Raw genomic sequence first — 16,818 nt, 5'->3', positions numbered from 1 at the left:
ATGCGAGATTAAAAACCACCTTCCTTCCGCGATCTATCCACTCCTCAAACCTGGCATTGTTAAGGAAGGTACCCCCAGATCAAGCAGTAGGAAGTGAAGTGAGAGCTAGAACAAGGGCCCAGCTTTTGGGACCAAGCGGCTCGTGCAAAAAAATCCCCTTGTGGCCGGAGAGTAAAGTTTTAACCAGTAGCACGAGCGCGGACCGAGGCTCGGCCAGGCTGGAGGACAGGCCTGAGGAGGTGACACTCCCTTGTTCTCCAGCAGCTCGGGAAGGCGGCGCCCGACCGCCCCGGCTCGCACCCAGGGAGCAGGGCTAGGGCGCCAGCGCCCGGCCCGGGTTGGGGCCGAGGCCGGCGGGAGGCCTGGCCGACAGCGGGACCCTACCCACTCGGCTCCCGCCTCCTTCCCCACTCCCACTTCCCGGCCCCCAAGCCCGGGCCCGTGAAGTAACGTCAGGGGTGGCGACGCGGGTCTTGGCTACTGACCACACATTTCTTGCCGAGGAAAGTGAAGAGGGACTCATTCTCCTGCGGAGTGAGCAGCAAGGACCCCACGTTGGTGACCCTCCGCGGCGGTGGCGGCTGCTGCTGGACGGAGCTCATGGTTTCGCCGGCGGGGCTGGGAGTCCAGGGCCGTCTCCTCCGGCGAGTGGACTAGAGCTCGTTCCCCCTCTCGGTGACAGGGTCTGGGAGGAGCGGAGTCAGAGGCGCTGCATCTCGCAGCTCCTCCGGCGCGGGGAGGAGGAGGAGGAGGTCGAGGGACGCAGGCGCTGACAGCGAGCCACCTTCGGGCCGCGCTGAGAGAAGGGGGCTCCCAGCTCCCGCCGGGTCAGGCTAGGGCCGGATGGTCGTTGTCCTCGCACTCCGGCGACTGCGCTAAACTCCCAACTCCTCCCCCAACCTTCCCGCAGCAGCGGCGGCGGCCGCACAATCCAACATGGCAGCAGGGGCGGGCGAGACCACAGGACGGAGGGCGCGGGGGAGCGCGCCGGAAACGCGCGGCCGGGGCCCGGGAGGATCCCCCCACTCAGCAGCGGGTCTCGCCGCGCCGGCCCTAGGCCACGCCCCCTTCCGGCCGAGGCGGGGACCGCGCGGAGCTAAGTGGGATCCCGGTTGTCTCCGGGCGCGGGCTTCCGACTTCGTTCTCTGGCCTCTGGCGTCTCCGGCTGGTCGGTTGGGTACCCAGACCCAGCCACTACTGCTTGAAGAATGTATGGAGACTTGTCGCCGCCGCTGTGCCGCCAGCCTTCCTTGGCCGGACGCACACCTTTATGAAGCGTCTGTGAAGACCCAGGGCCCCTCCTTGGAATAGCTCTTATTTCTCAGGCGCTCCGCGGGTTAGAGAGGCCTGCAATCTGAAGGCTGAAACCTGGGAAGATGCGCTCTGCCCTGTGCCGGCTTCGATAGGAGCCGCGGGTGCCTGGGATTTTCTCAGACTTTGTCCCAAACTTCAGCTGTGGGAGTGGAAGAACAGGCCTCTCCCATAATTGTGAAAGAGATCTCCCTGATGGATGTAACAAAAACAAATGCATTTGACTTCCACTGCCTGCCTGGCGTGTCACGTGGGTTCAATGTGTGTGTCACATTTAAATTCAAAGTATTTTCTTCTAAGGGCTCTGGACACTTTTTTTCTCCCTATATCGTGAATTGGAACATATCCCAGCATATTACAAGTTATCTAAGATAACTCCCTTTGTTCTGTAAGTTAAATAGTAAACGGTTGAAATGAAATTTTGTAATATAGAGATGATGCAGACGGCAGTGAATTATCAAATATGCATCTCACTATTCTCCACGTTAAACATATTAAGACTTGTTGCATAAATTCATGTCTGCTAATTGCTAAATTTCAATTAAAAAGTATACGTTAAACTTAAGACATCTGTAACAATTACACTGTGGTAAAATTGTTGGATGTTAAACAACTCTGATAGCTCCCAATAGAAATCTCTAATGTACTTACCAGCCTGATAAGCCATTATCAATGCACTTCGAAAATACTATAAAATGTTAAAATTAAAGCTGCCCTTAATGAAATTGGCTGAACAGGAATAAATTTACAAAGGAAAATGAGAGTGGATAGCCTTGAGAGTTACCACATAAAAGATGGAGATTTCAAAGTTAAACTTGATTAATAATATTAGGGTAAAAAGTGAATTAAAAAAGCAACAGGACTATTTATAAAGTAAGTAGGTTTGGAAAGCAGTAGTAGAAATATAAGCCTGCCGTTGCCTCTGAATTACAGATCTAACAAACCTAGAAGTTAAATCACTTTGTCTTTTACCAAAAATGCAACTCCTGTAAGTTGAAAGCACAGTTACAACAGAAAGCATTACAAATTCTTGAGAAATAATAAAAATTACAGCTCTTCTTTTCAAACCTTTGAACAAGTATAGTACCAGAAGTATAAGATTTAAATAGGCCCAAATTTTAGTTCTTGTTGTGAGTCTTACAACCTTATGGACTTTGGACAAGTTACTTCTCTGCGTCTCAGTTTCCTCATCTGTAAAATGAAAATAATTTGTGTCATACAGGTACAGTCTAAATGAGGGTAATTACACCTACTTCAAAGTTGTGAAATACAAAATTACAACTAGATAGGAGGTATAAGTTCTAGTGTTTTGTAGCACTGTAGGATGACTACAGTTAACAATACTGTATAGTTTCAAATAGCTAGAAGGATACTGAATGTTTCCAAAACAAAGACATTATAAGTTTTTGAGGTGATGGATATGCTAATTACCCTGATCTAATCACTATATGTTTTATGTGTTGCAACATCACTATGTACCCCCATAAATATGTACGATTATTGTGTCCATTAAATTTTTTTAAAACTAAAATATTATATTTTTTAAAAGATATCACTTGTAAAGGACCTGATACATAGTGGTCACTTAAGTATTAGTTGTCTGCCACTGACAGTCCTTGCCTATGATCTGTTCTGCATTCCCTAAGCTAAGGAATCAAGACTTGATATATGTATTCTTACCTTTGTTCTAAGTCTGCTCTTGAAAAAATGTCCTTCAAATTTACAATTGTACATAATTTTTCAAAAATACAGTGGAGAAATTGATAGCAGAATTTCTGATTAGGCCACATATTATGCCAAATAGGCTACATATATTCCAGGGTGCCAAAATAAAACTTTTTAAAACTGTAAATCTAGAGATAGAATTCTATTAGCTTCTAATTAATAAAAACTGAAGAACAGCAAATTTTATGCTAGAAATATCAGCTTTTAGAACTGTAGACCACCAAACTATTTTGAAGATAGGAAAGAGTAGTGGGAGAGGGCTGTGAAAAAAAAAAGCCATGAGATGATAGGTAAATGGACGGTAACTGCATTGAAGAATCTTACCTCATTCTGAGAATTATTGAATTCCAATCATTTCAAAACCTCTTACTAGCGTAGACTATTGTTTTATTGATTTTCTTTAAGGAAATTTTATGACTTATCTAAATGTAATTTTTTTTTAACTATTTGCCCTTATTCTGTTTTCTTTAGACTTGGAGATGGAAAATTATGACCACAGTGACTTTTTTCCTCAGGTCCAACCTTTAATTTTTCTCGAAATTTTTAATATAGTACTTTGTCCACAAAATTGCAATTTAAGTTCTTGTCTTGTACCCTTCATTGTTATTTTTGTTTTTCTCTGGGCTTTTTCTGACTCTTTGATGTTCTTAAAATGTGGAAAATGTAAGCATGAACATTTCACTGGAAATATGACTTCCTTATTCATTTGAGCCTGTGAACAAACAATATTTGGGGATTCCCTTCTTACCATATATAAAGAATTCTATTTTTTTTCATACTCATCCTGAGACCAAGCAGTACTCGCTGTTTTTGTTTCAAAAGTTTTAGAAAGTTCTTTCTTTCTTTCTTGATAGCATATCCTCTATTTGGCAGAACACAAGACATCTTTTCTCTGTGTTTTCTTTGGCAAGTTAATTCCTTATCTCAAATTCTTCTTACCCAGTTTGAGAGACTGGATTTTATCCAGGACATAAGCATTGTTTCCCTTCAACAGAGTATCTTGAAGTTTGTAAGCTCAGTTAACAAGACTACAGATTTTAGCATAATATATATATGTTGATATATAAAATGCATATGCTAGAAATACCAGCTTTTAGAACTTGTAGACCACCAAACTATTTTGAAGACAGGAGAGGACTGGGAGAGGGCTGTGAAAAAAAGCTTTATTAAGGTATATATGAATATAACCCAAAAAAGGTAATTCTTACATTTAATTTCTTCCATTTGACTTTCTTTACCTCAGCTAGAATCTATGCTAGTACTTTGTTTTCTTCTTTCTTTCTTTGGTAGGATCTTTTAAGGTAAAGCCCTCATTGTAACAGAAAACATTAGGGTAGCTTATTATGGAAATGAGGCCATATTTTCAGATACATTCCTGCTGTTATCCTTATGGGTACTTTGCAAGCTTTTCTTGTTCTGGTTCTTTGTTATCCATTTTTCTTCTTTACAGATGTCATTGTTTATGTACTGTTACAAGTCCTCTGAAACACCCTATTCCCCTTGCTAATGTTAATAATTTAAAATATAGTGACATCCCTTACTGTGGGGAAATGTAAAGGTGGTTGAATGCACACAAGGGCATTCAGCAGCTATTGTAGCCATAATTGCTGCTTGGCTGTGGTAGGACTGATTTATAGAGACAGAACAACAGCAAATCTGAATACAGCAAATCTGGATTTGCAGAAAAAGTCCAGGGGCAATAAGTGCTACTTCTCCCATGCAACCTCCACAAATGTCATGTGTTTAAAATGTTCATCTTGTAAAATATCTCTGCACAGTGTTATGTAAATGTTGCATATAGCAATGCTGACAAGAATTTGTTCTAGTACATGTTATCCCAAGTTAAATGTTTTCTTTTGCATCAACTAAAATCCGAAAAGTAAGCTAGCACACCATTTTTTTTCTGCCTCTCTTTTTAAAATCCATTTTAACTACAAACCTCTTTGGGACTTTCATTTTTAGGAATAAATAGTTTATTTACAAATCATTGTGATTTCTTATTGAAGCTGGTGGAAAACTGGACTCTTACTTATGCTACAGAATTACCAGTGATGGTTACTATCATTATATAGCCTAGTCTCCAGATGCCTAGTACTTACCTGTAATCAAGAAATGGTTTGAAGAGCTAAGTATGTCATAGTTCCCTGCATGCTGCTTACTGGTTTTCTGGCTGCTGGCCTTTAATGTTAATGAATATTCAGTGGCTTATTATTCTAAATGAGAGAGGAAAAACATGGCTTCTTTATTGTAATATGCTTAAGGTCAGTCTACATTATAGATGAGTGGGCAAATTGGATACTTGGGATAATTTGAAGATGCCACATGTCCCCATTACCCCATTGAAATTATTGGGGTCAAGGATATGGTCTCTGCTACCACATAATGTTTTTAAAATTAATTCTTATTTTTAAACAAATGATAAATTCACAAAATTTAAAAAATCAAATTGTGTCTAAAACTTTTAATAACATAAAACAGAAGTTACCTTCTTGTACCACTTTCACTTTGTTGGATTTTCCCCGCTCAGTAGTTTTCTTAAATTATATTTTTTTCATTTCTTCTATGTTAACAACTATAAAGTCCTTTCTCATCTTATTTTCCACATAATCAAGTGTATCAGAAATCTATTAGATGCATTAATTTTAATCAGAGATCTGTCTTCCAAAGTCATCCATCATCCCATATTAATCTGGACTGTTGCTACATGGCTATTGTCTGGAATTGAGTTACTATCCTGGGATTTCCCTTCATCTTTCCGTATTAGACCCTCTGTTTCTTGGAACCTATGTCATTTATCTTGATATACTCCCTTGTTTTGGTAGTGTACATTCTTTAGTGGCTTCCTTAGAAAAAGTGCATAAATGGTAAAATTTTGAGACCTTGCATATCTGATAGTTTTATTCTAGTCTCACCCTTGGTTGATTAGTTTAACAGGGTAGAAAATTTCAGGTTGAATATTAGTTTTCTTCAGAATTTGAAGGTGTTATTTCATTGATTTTGAATTTTCAACATTGCTGTTGATATCTGATGTTATTCTGATTCTGATCTTTTGTATATCACTCTTTATGACCTCTAAAAGTTTTTAGAATCTTCTGTTTGTTCATGGAATTCTGAAAGTTGATGATGTACAACAGTGGAATACTTTTACATTTATTGTACTGGGTATTCCAAAGGCCTTTTTATCCAAAAACTCTTGTCTTTTAGTATGGGAAGCTTTTCTTTTGTTATTTTCATATTTTTCTTCCCTTTAATATTTTTCTTCTTCTGGAATACCTGTTGGTCAAATGTCAGATTTCCTGACTCATTCTATACAATTAGAAACTACACCCAAGTTTCACTGTGGAACTACCCCAGTGAGCCCTTGACTGTTGTCATCTCTGGGCAGAGATACCATAAATTCACTGCTAACATTGGGAATTGGAAATTAGAATCTCTTCTGAGATTCTAAAAGCGAGATGTTTCTGCCGCCACCCTATGTCACATGCTCCTTCACTTTACGGGTTTTTCGAATCACAGTTGCCCATGGGTGTGTCTGATTAGGGAAAGGTCACATACCTATACCCTACCTGCAAAAGAGTTGGAGATTTCAGGCTAAATGTTAAGGGTCTGAGAGTCATAAGGTCAGGAATTCCATGAACGCAGAAAAGGTATTCAAAAGGTACTCCGCAGCTAGTGAATTTAAATAGAAGACAGTTGGAACTTCAGGACACTGGATGACTGGAGAGGGTCTTTTTAAAGAAAAAGCAATAATATGAAAGATTAATGCTTTCCAATATTATCAAGATGATAGCATTTTTGTGTACTGAATTACATGCATGTTACATATATAATAAAATTGTAAAATTCTGTATCTAGGAAGTAAGCAGTCTTTATTTTTGCCTCCATACAGTCTTTAATAAGAACTTTTATTCCCCCACATTAACTAGGCTATTTGTCCTTGGAAAGTTGGTAATGGTTGAATGGGCTAGTATTATATGTTTATATATTTAGATATCATTTATAGATATCATTTATCTATAAATAGCTATTTGGCTGATTCATTAAAGAAAATTGAAGTATAAGTCATTTTGGTATAATAAATTATCAAATCTATTGTATATACAGTCAGTGATATACAGGCTTTTCATTTGTAAAATATAATTACTTTTTAGATGTTTGTCTCCTACATTAGCCTCAAGGCTCTCTAAGAGCTGGTACCATGTCTTGTTCATCTTTATATCTTTTTACTCTTAACATTGAACTTATATATCATTCAATGTATATTTGTAAATCAAACCACCACCTTTGATTCAAATAAAAATATATCAGTTTTTTTATCAGGTACAAAGATAGTTACACAGGATCTGAGATCAAATAAAGAGAAACTACAGGCTGGGCATGGTGGCTCACACCTGTAATCCCAGCACTTTGGGAGGCCAAGGCGGGTAGATCATGAGGTCAGGAGTCCGAGACCAGCCTGGCCAATATGGTGAGAGCCCCCCCATCTCTACTAAAAATAAAAAAAATTAGCTGGGTGTGGTGGTGCACACCTGTAGTCCCAGCTACTTGGGAGGCTGAGGCAGAAGAATTGCTTGAACCCAGGAGGTGGAGGTTACAGTGAGCCAAGATGGTGCCACTGCACTTCACTTCAGCCTGGGCGACAGGGCAAGACTCTGTCTCAAAAAAAAAAAAAAAAAAAGAGAAACTACAGTCTTGTCCAAACTTTTCCACACAGTACTAAGCATGTGGTATTCTGAGAGCACCTGGAAAGACAACACAATACATAAGAAACTGCACACAACTTAATGGGAGCAGAAGCAGGGCTTGTGACAACAGCAATAGAAAGGAATAACCTTTACTTGAGATTACCTGGCAACCTAATTCAAGTCCAGAGGATAAAGTGATTTTTTTTTTCCTGAGTGAGCTCAGGTGTCCAATCTGAGAAAAGAAAGGTGTTATATTTTAGGGATTTGGGGGAATAATGGTTTTTAGCATGATGTGATTTCAAAAACAGTAAGACAAGGCTTGACATGAGCTTAGAAAGCAACTCTGGAAGCATATGGAAACAAATTCAGTATCCAGGAGCATTGGAAACTGAAGCGAAAAAAACAAAGACAAAAAGTAGGCTGTCATCCCAATGGACTGGGGGAGACTGGCCAGCAGTTCAGAAAGTGTGGTTTCCCCCCTAGCAGCATTAGGATCATTTGGGAAAGTGTTAGAAATGCACATTTTCAGGCCCCACTCTTGACCCACTGAACCCAAAACTCTGGGGATAGGACTCCTCAGTCTATGTTTTAACAAGCCCTCGTGGTGATTCTGATAAGCAGACCTTCAAGATGACATCCATGGGATGAAGTTTATCACCACCACCAGCCACCTTCCACCCTTTCCCAAGCATATAAGGTTTATAGCGTTACACAAACTACGTTTGAATAATATTCCTTTTGGAGGATGTAACTTGTAATGAACCACTGGGATTTATTCTTGTCAGTTTAAGACTTAGATAGGATAGAGTCTGTAGGTGGAATGACTTCATTGTTCACACCTGGCAAAACCACTGCAAGGGCAAGCAGGTATTATTAGCTATAGCTTTTCTAATCTGAGTTTTGATAGTAACTAGCCATGTAATCTTAGTAAAGTCACTCAACCTCAGCATGCTTCTTTTTACTCATTTGTAAAATGAAAGGAATGACAATGATTGCTAAGGTCCTTTTCAGCTCAAAATTATATGATCAATCCCATGTTTTTTGGATTAAAAAAAATCCTGCATTTTAAAAAGCAATGGGTAAAAGGCAGTGCATATGGGAATATAAACAGTTTTGGTGGTAGGAAAATGAATATATAAGCCTTATCATAAGCCTGACTCTGTTGAAAGAATACAATCCCCTGAACATAAAAATCCTACTTTTAATTACCTCAGAGCAGGAAGGAAGGTAATTGGTGACTGTGGTTTCATGGAATTATTAATCTAATATTTTCATTTATATTCAAAACTAGATAATACTTGATAGTTGTCACATCAGTTATGATTTTCAATTCCCCATGCCTGGAAGTTAGTAGTACTCATTGATTTTTTTGTTTTGTTTTTTAATAGGGGAGGAAAAACATTGAATATGCAAACAACTCAATGGTAACGTTAGAATAAGTTCCTCATACCTAGTTTAGGAGTCATTCAGCTCAATATCTTTACTTAGAATAGCTTTAAAAATTAAATTACATATTTGCTTTCTTGCATTCCATTTTTCCTCCTTTTAGGAAGATATAGTAGAATATTGCCACTTTTCTTTCACTTTGATCCTCTTCATAATGAAACTATTGTGTGTTTATGATATGTTCTGTTGGACTGGGGCTTTGAACTGATGAAACAGGAAAGCCATAACAAGCACCAGGGCTGACTTGGTATGTTGACTCAGTTCCCACATAATGATGGCATATATATGTATGCACATTATAATGTTGTGACACACAGAAGAAAAACGTGTTACCCTGTCTCAATTTCCTGTTTTAATGCAAGTCCATACAACATCCCAATCTTTCTCAGGCTCTCCAAGCACCCCTGACTTTACTGTTTCGTAAGGGACAATTCACAGACTACTTCCCCGCAGCCTGAACTTACCTAGAGATACTTCTTTCACTCTCAGTTCCATTCAGAGATAGCAGCATTGTGGTCATTCGGTAACTTGATTGAAACAAGGCACTCAACTGTGACTTATTGTCATAATCATCCAAAGAGGCCCACCAAGCATTGTTCTTGCTAGAAAGGCACAAAAGGAATAGAAACATGCCCTTCATTTGGAAGGACATATTTTTATATGCCTCAGAACGACGGACGCCCAGAAACATCTCTGAGGTATGAGGCTCCTATATTTGATGGTATTTATATCATCCAGCATTCATTTATGTGACCAAGGACCTAGTGTACTTGCAACTTCCTGCTGTGCAGGTCATTTCAGTATGATATTATTTTGTACAATGAACTAGCCTGATATCAAGTGGAATAGAAAGATGGCCTAGGATAACTGACCTCTGCTTAAAAAATGAGCTGACCTGTGAGGGTCACAATATCCTTTCCATAAATTCCCTTTTGCTTTAGCTAACCTGGGTCAGATTCTGTTATTTACAGAAACTCTAGGTGATTATAAACTAGAAACCTTAGGTATTCTAAAATTTTACCATAAATTCCCTTTTGCTTTAGCTAACCTGGGTCAGATTCTGTTATTTACAGAAACTCTAGGTGATTCTAAACTAGAAACCCTAGGTATTCTAAAATTTTACCATGAACGTGGTTGCAGGCAACAGATATTTCCGAAAACTGAGTCATTTGGCATTGTTTACCTGGCTGTAATGAGGCAAGAGGTGGTGAAACTCTCATTCATATTCCAAGATGGGAAACTAGCATCAGACAACAGAGAATTACATTACCGCCTCTGGTTATTAGGATCTAGAAACTTCTGAGGTTCTAGAAAGCTTTAGGGCTGGGATCAGCAAACTATACTCCACCTGTAGTGTTGCCTGTTTTTGTAAATAAATCTTTTTGGGGGACACAGCCATGCTCATTCTTTTAGTATTGTCTATGACTGCTTTCATACAAGACAGCAGAGTTGAGTAGTTGTTCCAGAAACCTTATGACCTGTAAAGCCTCAAATATTTATTATCTGGCTATCCACAGAAAAAGTTTGCCAACACTTGCTTTAAGCAACTTCATAGTTTTTTGCCATCAAATAATACAAGCGTGAGGAATTCAAGCATTGTGAGATAGCATTAGATAAATTAACCAGTAAGAATCAATTGTTGCCTCTGAGGATAGCCTGCTACAGGGATATTTTATGATAATTCTGAAAAAAAATCTATCTCTGATCATTATAGGACCGAGATAGCAAAAGTGAAACTTATGATTTGATCCAGGGTTGCTAAACTAATGATTTATGAATTAAAGTATCTTAAATACTGTGCAATGAGATAGGAGATGACCATGAAAATAATTTATAACAAAGACATCCAGTCTATCTTTGTGTAAATTTCTTATAAGAATCATTAAACTTAGGAAGTTACTTTAAAAAAAAAAAAAAGACAACTATTCAAGTGTGCCAGTCTTTCCAGGGACAACGAATCACTGTTAGTAGATATTTTAGGAAAAAAAAAAAAAAAGGAAGCACATATTTGCTATATCCCTGAACCACTTTTCAAAAGAAACTTACATTCTCCAAAGCATATTTTGAAAACAGTTATTTGGAATCTTGTCCATCATTATATGACTTTAAAGTTCAAAATACTAAAATATGTTTCCTATAAAAACTTTTATTTCTAAACTTAAAAACAATCTTTTAACCTGTTTAAAATTTTTCAAAGTAAAAATGTTTTGGTATCTTTTCATTTGATGAAAATATGTAAATGAAATACTTCTCAGTTAGTTTGCAAGAAAATTACTATCAAAATTTTAACAGATGAATACAACTGAAAAACATAAAATTATGCTTGAGTAAGGAAAACTCATGTGTACTTCTCTTAGGCAGATGTATCTTCATGTTTTTTTGCAAAGTGTCCTTTTCAGTTGTGACTACAAAGTATAGTATAGACAAAACGTACTACTAAAATATAGTATAGCAAAACCTTTGGATCACATGTCAAAAAGCGTTAAGCCAAATTTTCAAAAATTATGGAGCATATTCAATGACATTGCATGCATTAAAAACTATTTTCTTAATATTTTAGGGAAAGCAAATAATTGTCTTGTTTTGTTTTACTATTTATTGACCTTTTTACAGAAACTTCTTTTGGCATCACTGATGTTCTTTATGGTTTTCTGTTTTCTATTTCTTTGATCTGTGATAATTAAATATGATGCTAGATGCCATTTATTAAATTGAGGAAGTTCTTTTCTGTCCCAGCTTGCTGAGAGTTTTTCCTCATAAATATTGTCAAATGATTTTTCTGTTTCTATTAAATAAACTCATATTTTGTTTCCTACTTATTCTGTTGATACAGTGAATTACACTGATTTTTATTTTTATTATACTTTAAGTTCTGGAATACATGTGCAGAACGTGCAGGTTTGTCATGTAGGTATGCACGTGCCATGGTGGTTTGCTGCACCCATCAACCTATAATCTACATTAGGTATTTCTCCTAATGCTATCCCTCCCCTTGTCCTCCACCCCCCAACAGGCCCCAATGTGTGATGCTCCCCTCCCTGTGTCCATGTGTTCTCATTGTTCAACTCCCACTTACAAGTGAGAACATGTGGTGTTTGATTTTCTGTTCCTGGAATTACACTGATTATTAAATGTTGAAACAGTGTTGTATTCCTGAGATAAACCCCAGTTGATCATAACATATTATCCTTTTCTATATATTGCTTAATTCCATTTGTTGATAATCTATTAAGGGGTTTTGTGCCTATAAAATATTGGTCTAAGAAGATAGATCTCCTCTATCAACTCTACCAGCTGAAGGACTTTTCAGCTGATGCTGATTTCCTATATTTCCAAGTAATTTCAATTCCTCCATGTCCTGATTCTAAACACTCTGTTATTTCATGGTGAGCTTCCTTATAGTGGCCACTGTTAGGATCATCATGTCCCTCAATACTAGGATCTGCCTTCTGAACCAGAACTTTCTCACGGTACCCAAAGCTGCACATGCCACCAGTTCCTGTTCATTCCCAGTGGGGAATTGATTTTCAGTTATTTCCCAGATGCTCATACTGTTCTCTCTCCTACTGTAGTTAGCACTCTCCCAATGTGGAATTCAGTAATTCTTTGACACCCTTGAAATTCTTCAAGTGGCAATAAAGGTAACTCAAGCATCCATTAGATCTGGCATCTCTGTACTCACTGAGTAAAGCGCTTTGCTCTTCCTGAGGCCTTCTGCTTTACTGTGCTCTACATTTCCCTGTTTCCTTTTGCTGCACCAGTGATTCTGAGTCACCTTCTCGCCTATATGCATCGTTTTGTTTTCTCCATTGGCTCTTTCTGGTCAGTGTATAAACATTTCAGTTATCTCTCAAATTAAAATGAAAACTACCTTCATTAAAACAATCAATTTAAATAAACAAATACCTTGTTACTAATCCCTATTTTTCCTCTTCACAGCCAAGCTTCTAAAAAGAGTAATCTATACCCATTGTCTACATATTTTTTCCTTTCTCTTTCACTCCTCAAGCAATGTGAGCTTGTTTCCACCCCCAATATTTTAATGACTAAAGTTGCCCATGACTTAGTAACTGCTAACCCCCTGAAAACATTGAAAGCTTTAGTTATGTGACATTTTTGTCACATAACTAAAGGCAATCGATCACTCATTCGCCTTTCTCTATGGCTCTACATGTTAAATATTAATTCAATCCAGAGTTCTATCATTTTGCCCGTTCTATTTTATTTGGCCTTGAATATAGTAGGGGTCCCCAGAAGATTTAGTGAATAGGTGAATTTTAATTTCCTAATTTGATTAATCAGAATAATATAAAGTAGCATTACCGAGCACTTTCTACATGCCCAACACCATGCTGAATGCTTTAGATACATTTCCATTTTATTTAATTCTTTTGCAGTTTATAGGTGATATTATTAACAGCATGTTTCAGATTTAGAAAACTTGTACAAGATCAATGAGAGAGCCAACTCAATTCCCGGTCTTTTGACAGCAGAGCCTATGCCCTTAACAGTGACACTATTAATGCCCATGGCTTTTATTGTCCTCTTCGTGATTCCCAAATATTTCTCCAGACCTCTCTTCTGAGGTCTGGAACTATAGCTACAACTGATAAGTTCCTCAAAGTCACTGTGTACAAATCTGTACTCGGGAGCTTTGTTCCCAATCTTTTCTGCATTTCCTATCTTAGTGATTAATACCACCGCACTCTTTTTTCCAATTAGGAACCTCAGAAAGCACCTTGCTCTCCTATTGCTTGCATTGTTCCTGCCCTCTAATCTTCAGTCACCACCTCCCATCAATTTTACCTCCTATTAGCCCTCCACTGCCACTTCTTCTCATCTCTTCTGCCTGCACCCTAAGTCACATCCTTCACATCTCGCTTGTCTCCCTGGTTTTAATCTCACAATTCATCCAGCTCATCACTGCCAGCATGCAAGTGAGAATCTGATTATGTTACTCTCTCTCCTAAAAATTCTTCAGAGGCTCCTAATTGCTTGCAATATAAAATTTGAGTTCTTTGCCATGACATGTAAGGCCCAATAATATCTCTTCCTTCCAACCCCTTCAGCCTCATCCTCTGGTAGCTCCTCCTCCCACTTCCAAACCCTTACACTTTACACTCTATCAGTACTGGTAGTTTCCTGAACAAGCCACATTTTCTCACACCTTATTCCCACTCCTTGGAATATCTTCTCTCCTGTTTCCCCAAGTTTGTCTGTCAGACAAGCTTTCCATATATCGATCTCTATATCTATCTATCTATATATAAAATAAAATTTTTAATTTTTATTTATTTATTTATATATTTTTTAAACAGAGTCTCACTCCAATGCCCAGGCTGGAAGGCAGTGGTGAGATCATGGCTTATGCAGCCTTGACCTCCTTGGGTTCAGGTAATGTTCTCACCTCAGCCTCCTGAGTAGCTGGAACTACAGGCACCCATCACCATGCCTGGCTAATTATTTGTAGAGATAAGATCTCACTGTTACTCAGGCTGGTCTTAAACTCCTGGGCTCAAGTGATCCTCCCACTTCAGCCTCCCAGAGCTGGGATTACAGGGGTGAGCCATCATGCCTGGCCTCCTTCAATATTTAGGTCAGGTATTTACCACCTTGAGAAGACTTCTCTGACTTTCCCAGGTGAGGTGTTCCTTGTTCTTCATGCCCACATTGGAACTTGCATTTAATCCCCTCACATATTAAAATTAACTTATTTGTACTTATCTGCTCCCTCATTTGACTCCAAGGAGATGGATCCCGAATGTTTACAAGTATATGTTCCTGTAGATGCATGTTTTTCATGAATACGAACCTGTACTGCCTACCACAGAGTCTCAGTAAGAATTAGCTGACTAATGATTAAAGCATATAGTAGGGAGAAGGGAGAAAAGAAAGGAATGGAATGAGTGACGAAGGGAAGATGGTTCTGAGTTTTAAGAAACTACTCTAGACTCCTTGTAGCTCTCTATCTTTTTTTCTGCTAAATAATCTTGGATCTCCCAATGCTAAATATTTTATTTTAATCATGGCTGAGACTTCTGTTCTCACCTGTTTGAGTATAAACGCCAAAGTCATCCTCTGTAGACAGCAAAGTGCCTTGAAAATTCTCCCACCTTCATTGGCAGATCTCTTGCCAGCTGCCAGCTTCCACTCCAATTTTAGTTCCTTTTTGTAAGGGTTATTGCTGAGTTTAAAATGAAGAAACTGAGGCCAGTATAAGAAAATTAAATGCTAATTTATTCAGCTCCCGGGCGAGGTTCTGTGGTCCGGAGAAACGGGCCAGAGAAGTCGCGCTGACTTCCTGGGGCGTGGGGTTTTTGTGGCTATGGGTAACGAGCAACAGCTGGGTGCTCTGATTGGCTCCAGGGAAGCGGGATTGGGACTGAGCAGGCGCTACTGGTTGGCGGGCTGTTGGGCGGGTTTTTCTAGTACAAGGGCCGGCCAGGGTTGCATCAGCCACAGCCTTCCAGGGGAGCCATGCGGCAGATCTAGGTGCCAAGTGCAGAGCCAGGTGCCGGGTGCAGAGTCAGGTGCTCAGTGCAGAGGTGGGTGTGTCCGGCCTCTCAGTGAGGCAACCGGCCTTACACTTTTTATGGAAACCCTTGAATCCATAACAATATGATAAGCAAAGAAAACCAAATTTTCTTTTGAAAGTGGTAATGATAGTTAATGACAGAAATATACTCAACCAAAGTGTCAGATTGCCCAGGAATAACATATTATAATTAGTCTGTCTAAAGATATTTCTATCACTAAAAATACTTAAATACTTAAGAGCTACTTATTTGGAACATTTTGTTCATCGTTCAAAATCTGTATTAATTTTTAATTAAAAAACTTGTTAATTTCTCAAAGAAAAATATACTGGGAATTTTTGCATTTTAACTTTTTAGTTAACAAAGCTATCAGTGATAAATAAAGAAAATAAATTGTCACTCTGAGAGTAAAGAAAGATGGTAAGATAACAGAGAGATGGTTTGTCTGTACAGAAAAATCTTGTTCTCTAAGCAAGTTTCTAAGGGAAGAGTGTTTGTGTCAGTGTAGGTAAGGAGAAAAATAGGATACAATTAACTATGCATTAGGGATTTTTGCAAGTCAAGAGTTTAAAATGTAATCTTTAATTAGATAGAGAAATCCCCACTCTTGAGAGTATTAGATATCTCTTAGTTCTGCGGGAAATATCGAATGAGAGTGACTTTAAGGTCCATTACTCTGATAATCTGCCCTTAATTCCCTTCTTAGTTTTCATAAACTTTTCAGAAGTAAAATCTGCTAATGAAATAGTTTGTATTTTCATAATTAATCCAGTAGAAGGTAAATATTTATGCAATAAAAGAAAAAAATAACTTTTAAATATTTACTTTATCAGAAACTAAACCTTTTGTAGTGTGCCTTTCTGCAGTCAGCATTTCAACTCATCTGCTACCAGCACAGTGCATGTCTTTATCTTAGTCTTACTCATTAAACCAAGGCTATACTGATTTATACCTAAAAATAGCAAACAATGCACTCTTCCTGCTTCCTTGGTAGGAGAAATCATTGATCCAAGGACGTTTATTCGCTAGTTATGTTTATTCTCTGGATGTGTTCTATCACTCTCTTGCGAGATTAGGTTTCATGTAATATTGTTTTACTTTTCCTTAAGCTATTT

The 16,818-nt window shown here is 38.5% G+C and overlaps 1 protein-coding gene and 2 long non-coding RNA genes across 3 annotated transcripts in view; 1 reads left to right on the top strand and 2 right to left on the bottom strand.

Moving 5' to 3' along the window:
- WASL (WASP like actin nucleation promoting factor) overlaps nucleotides 1-1,816 on the bottom strand; it is a 64,697-nt gene extending 62,881 nt beyond the window's left edge. The window contains exon 1 of the mRNA XM_032276109.1: nucleotides 486-1,816. Coding sequence (XP_032132000.1) covers nucleotides 486-602 — 117 coding nt within the window. The 5' untranslated portion in view covers nucleotides 603-1,816. The remainder of the gene's footprint in view (nucleotides 1-485) is intronic.
- Nucleotides 1,489-6,894, top strand: LOC116550243. The gene is made up of 2 exons (XR_004268293.1): nucleotides 1,489-1,572; nucleotides 3,508-6,894. It is a non-coding gene; the product is annotated as an uncharacterized LOC116550243 (long non-coding RNA).
- Nucleotides 1,884-15,542, bottom strand: LOC116550244. Its single transcript, XR_004268294.1, has 3 exons — nucleotides 15,444-15,542; nucleotides 8,046-8,050; nucleotides 1,884-1,895 (listed from the first exon to the last, which is right to left on the bottom strand). It is a non-coding gene; the product is annotated as an uncharacterized LOC116550244 (long non-coding RNA).
- Between the last annotated feature and the right edge of the window lie 1,276 nt (nucleotides 15,543-16,818).

This window comes from Sapajus apella, unplaced genomic scaffold (assembly GCF_009761245.1).
Source record: "Sapajus apella isolate SASKATOON/1434 unplaced genomic scaffold, GSC_monkey_1.0 scaffold7, whole genome shotgun sequence".
Lineage (NCBI taxonomy): Eukaryota > Metazoa > Chordata > Mammalia > Primates > Cebidae > Sapajus > Sapajus apella.
Note: the sequence above shows the minus strand (reverse complement) of the source record. Positions and strands in the feature narration are given on the sequence as shown.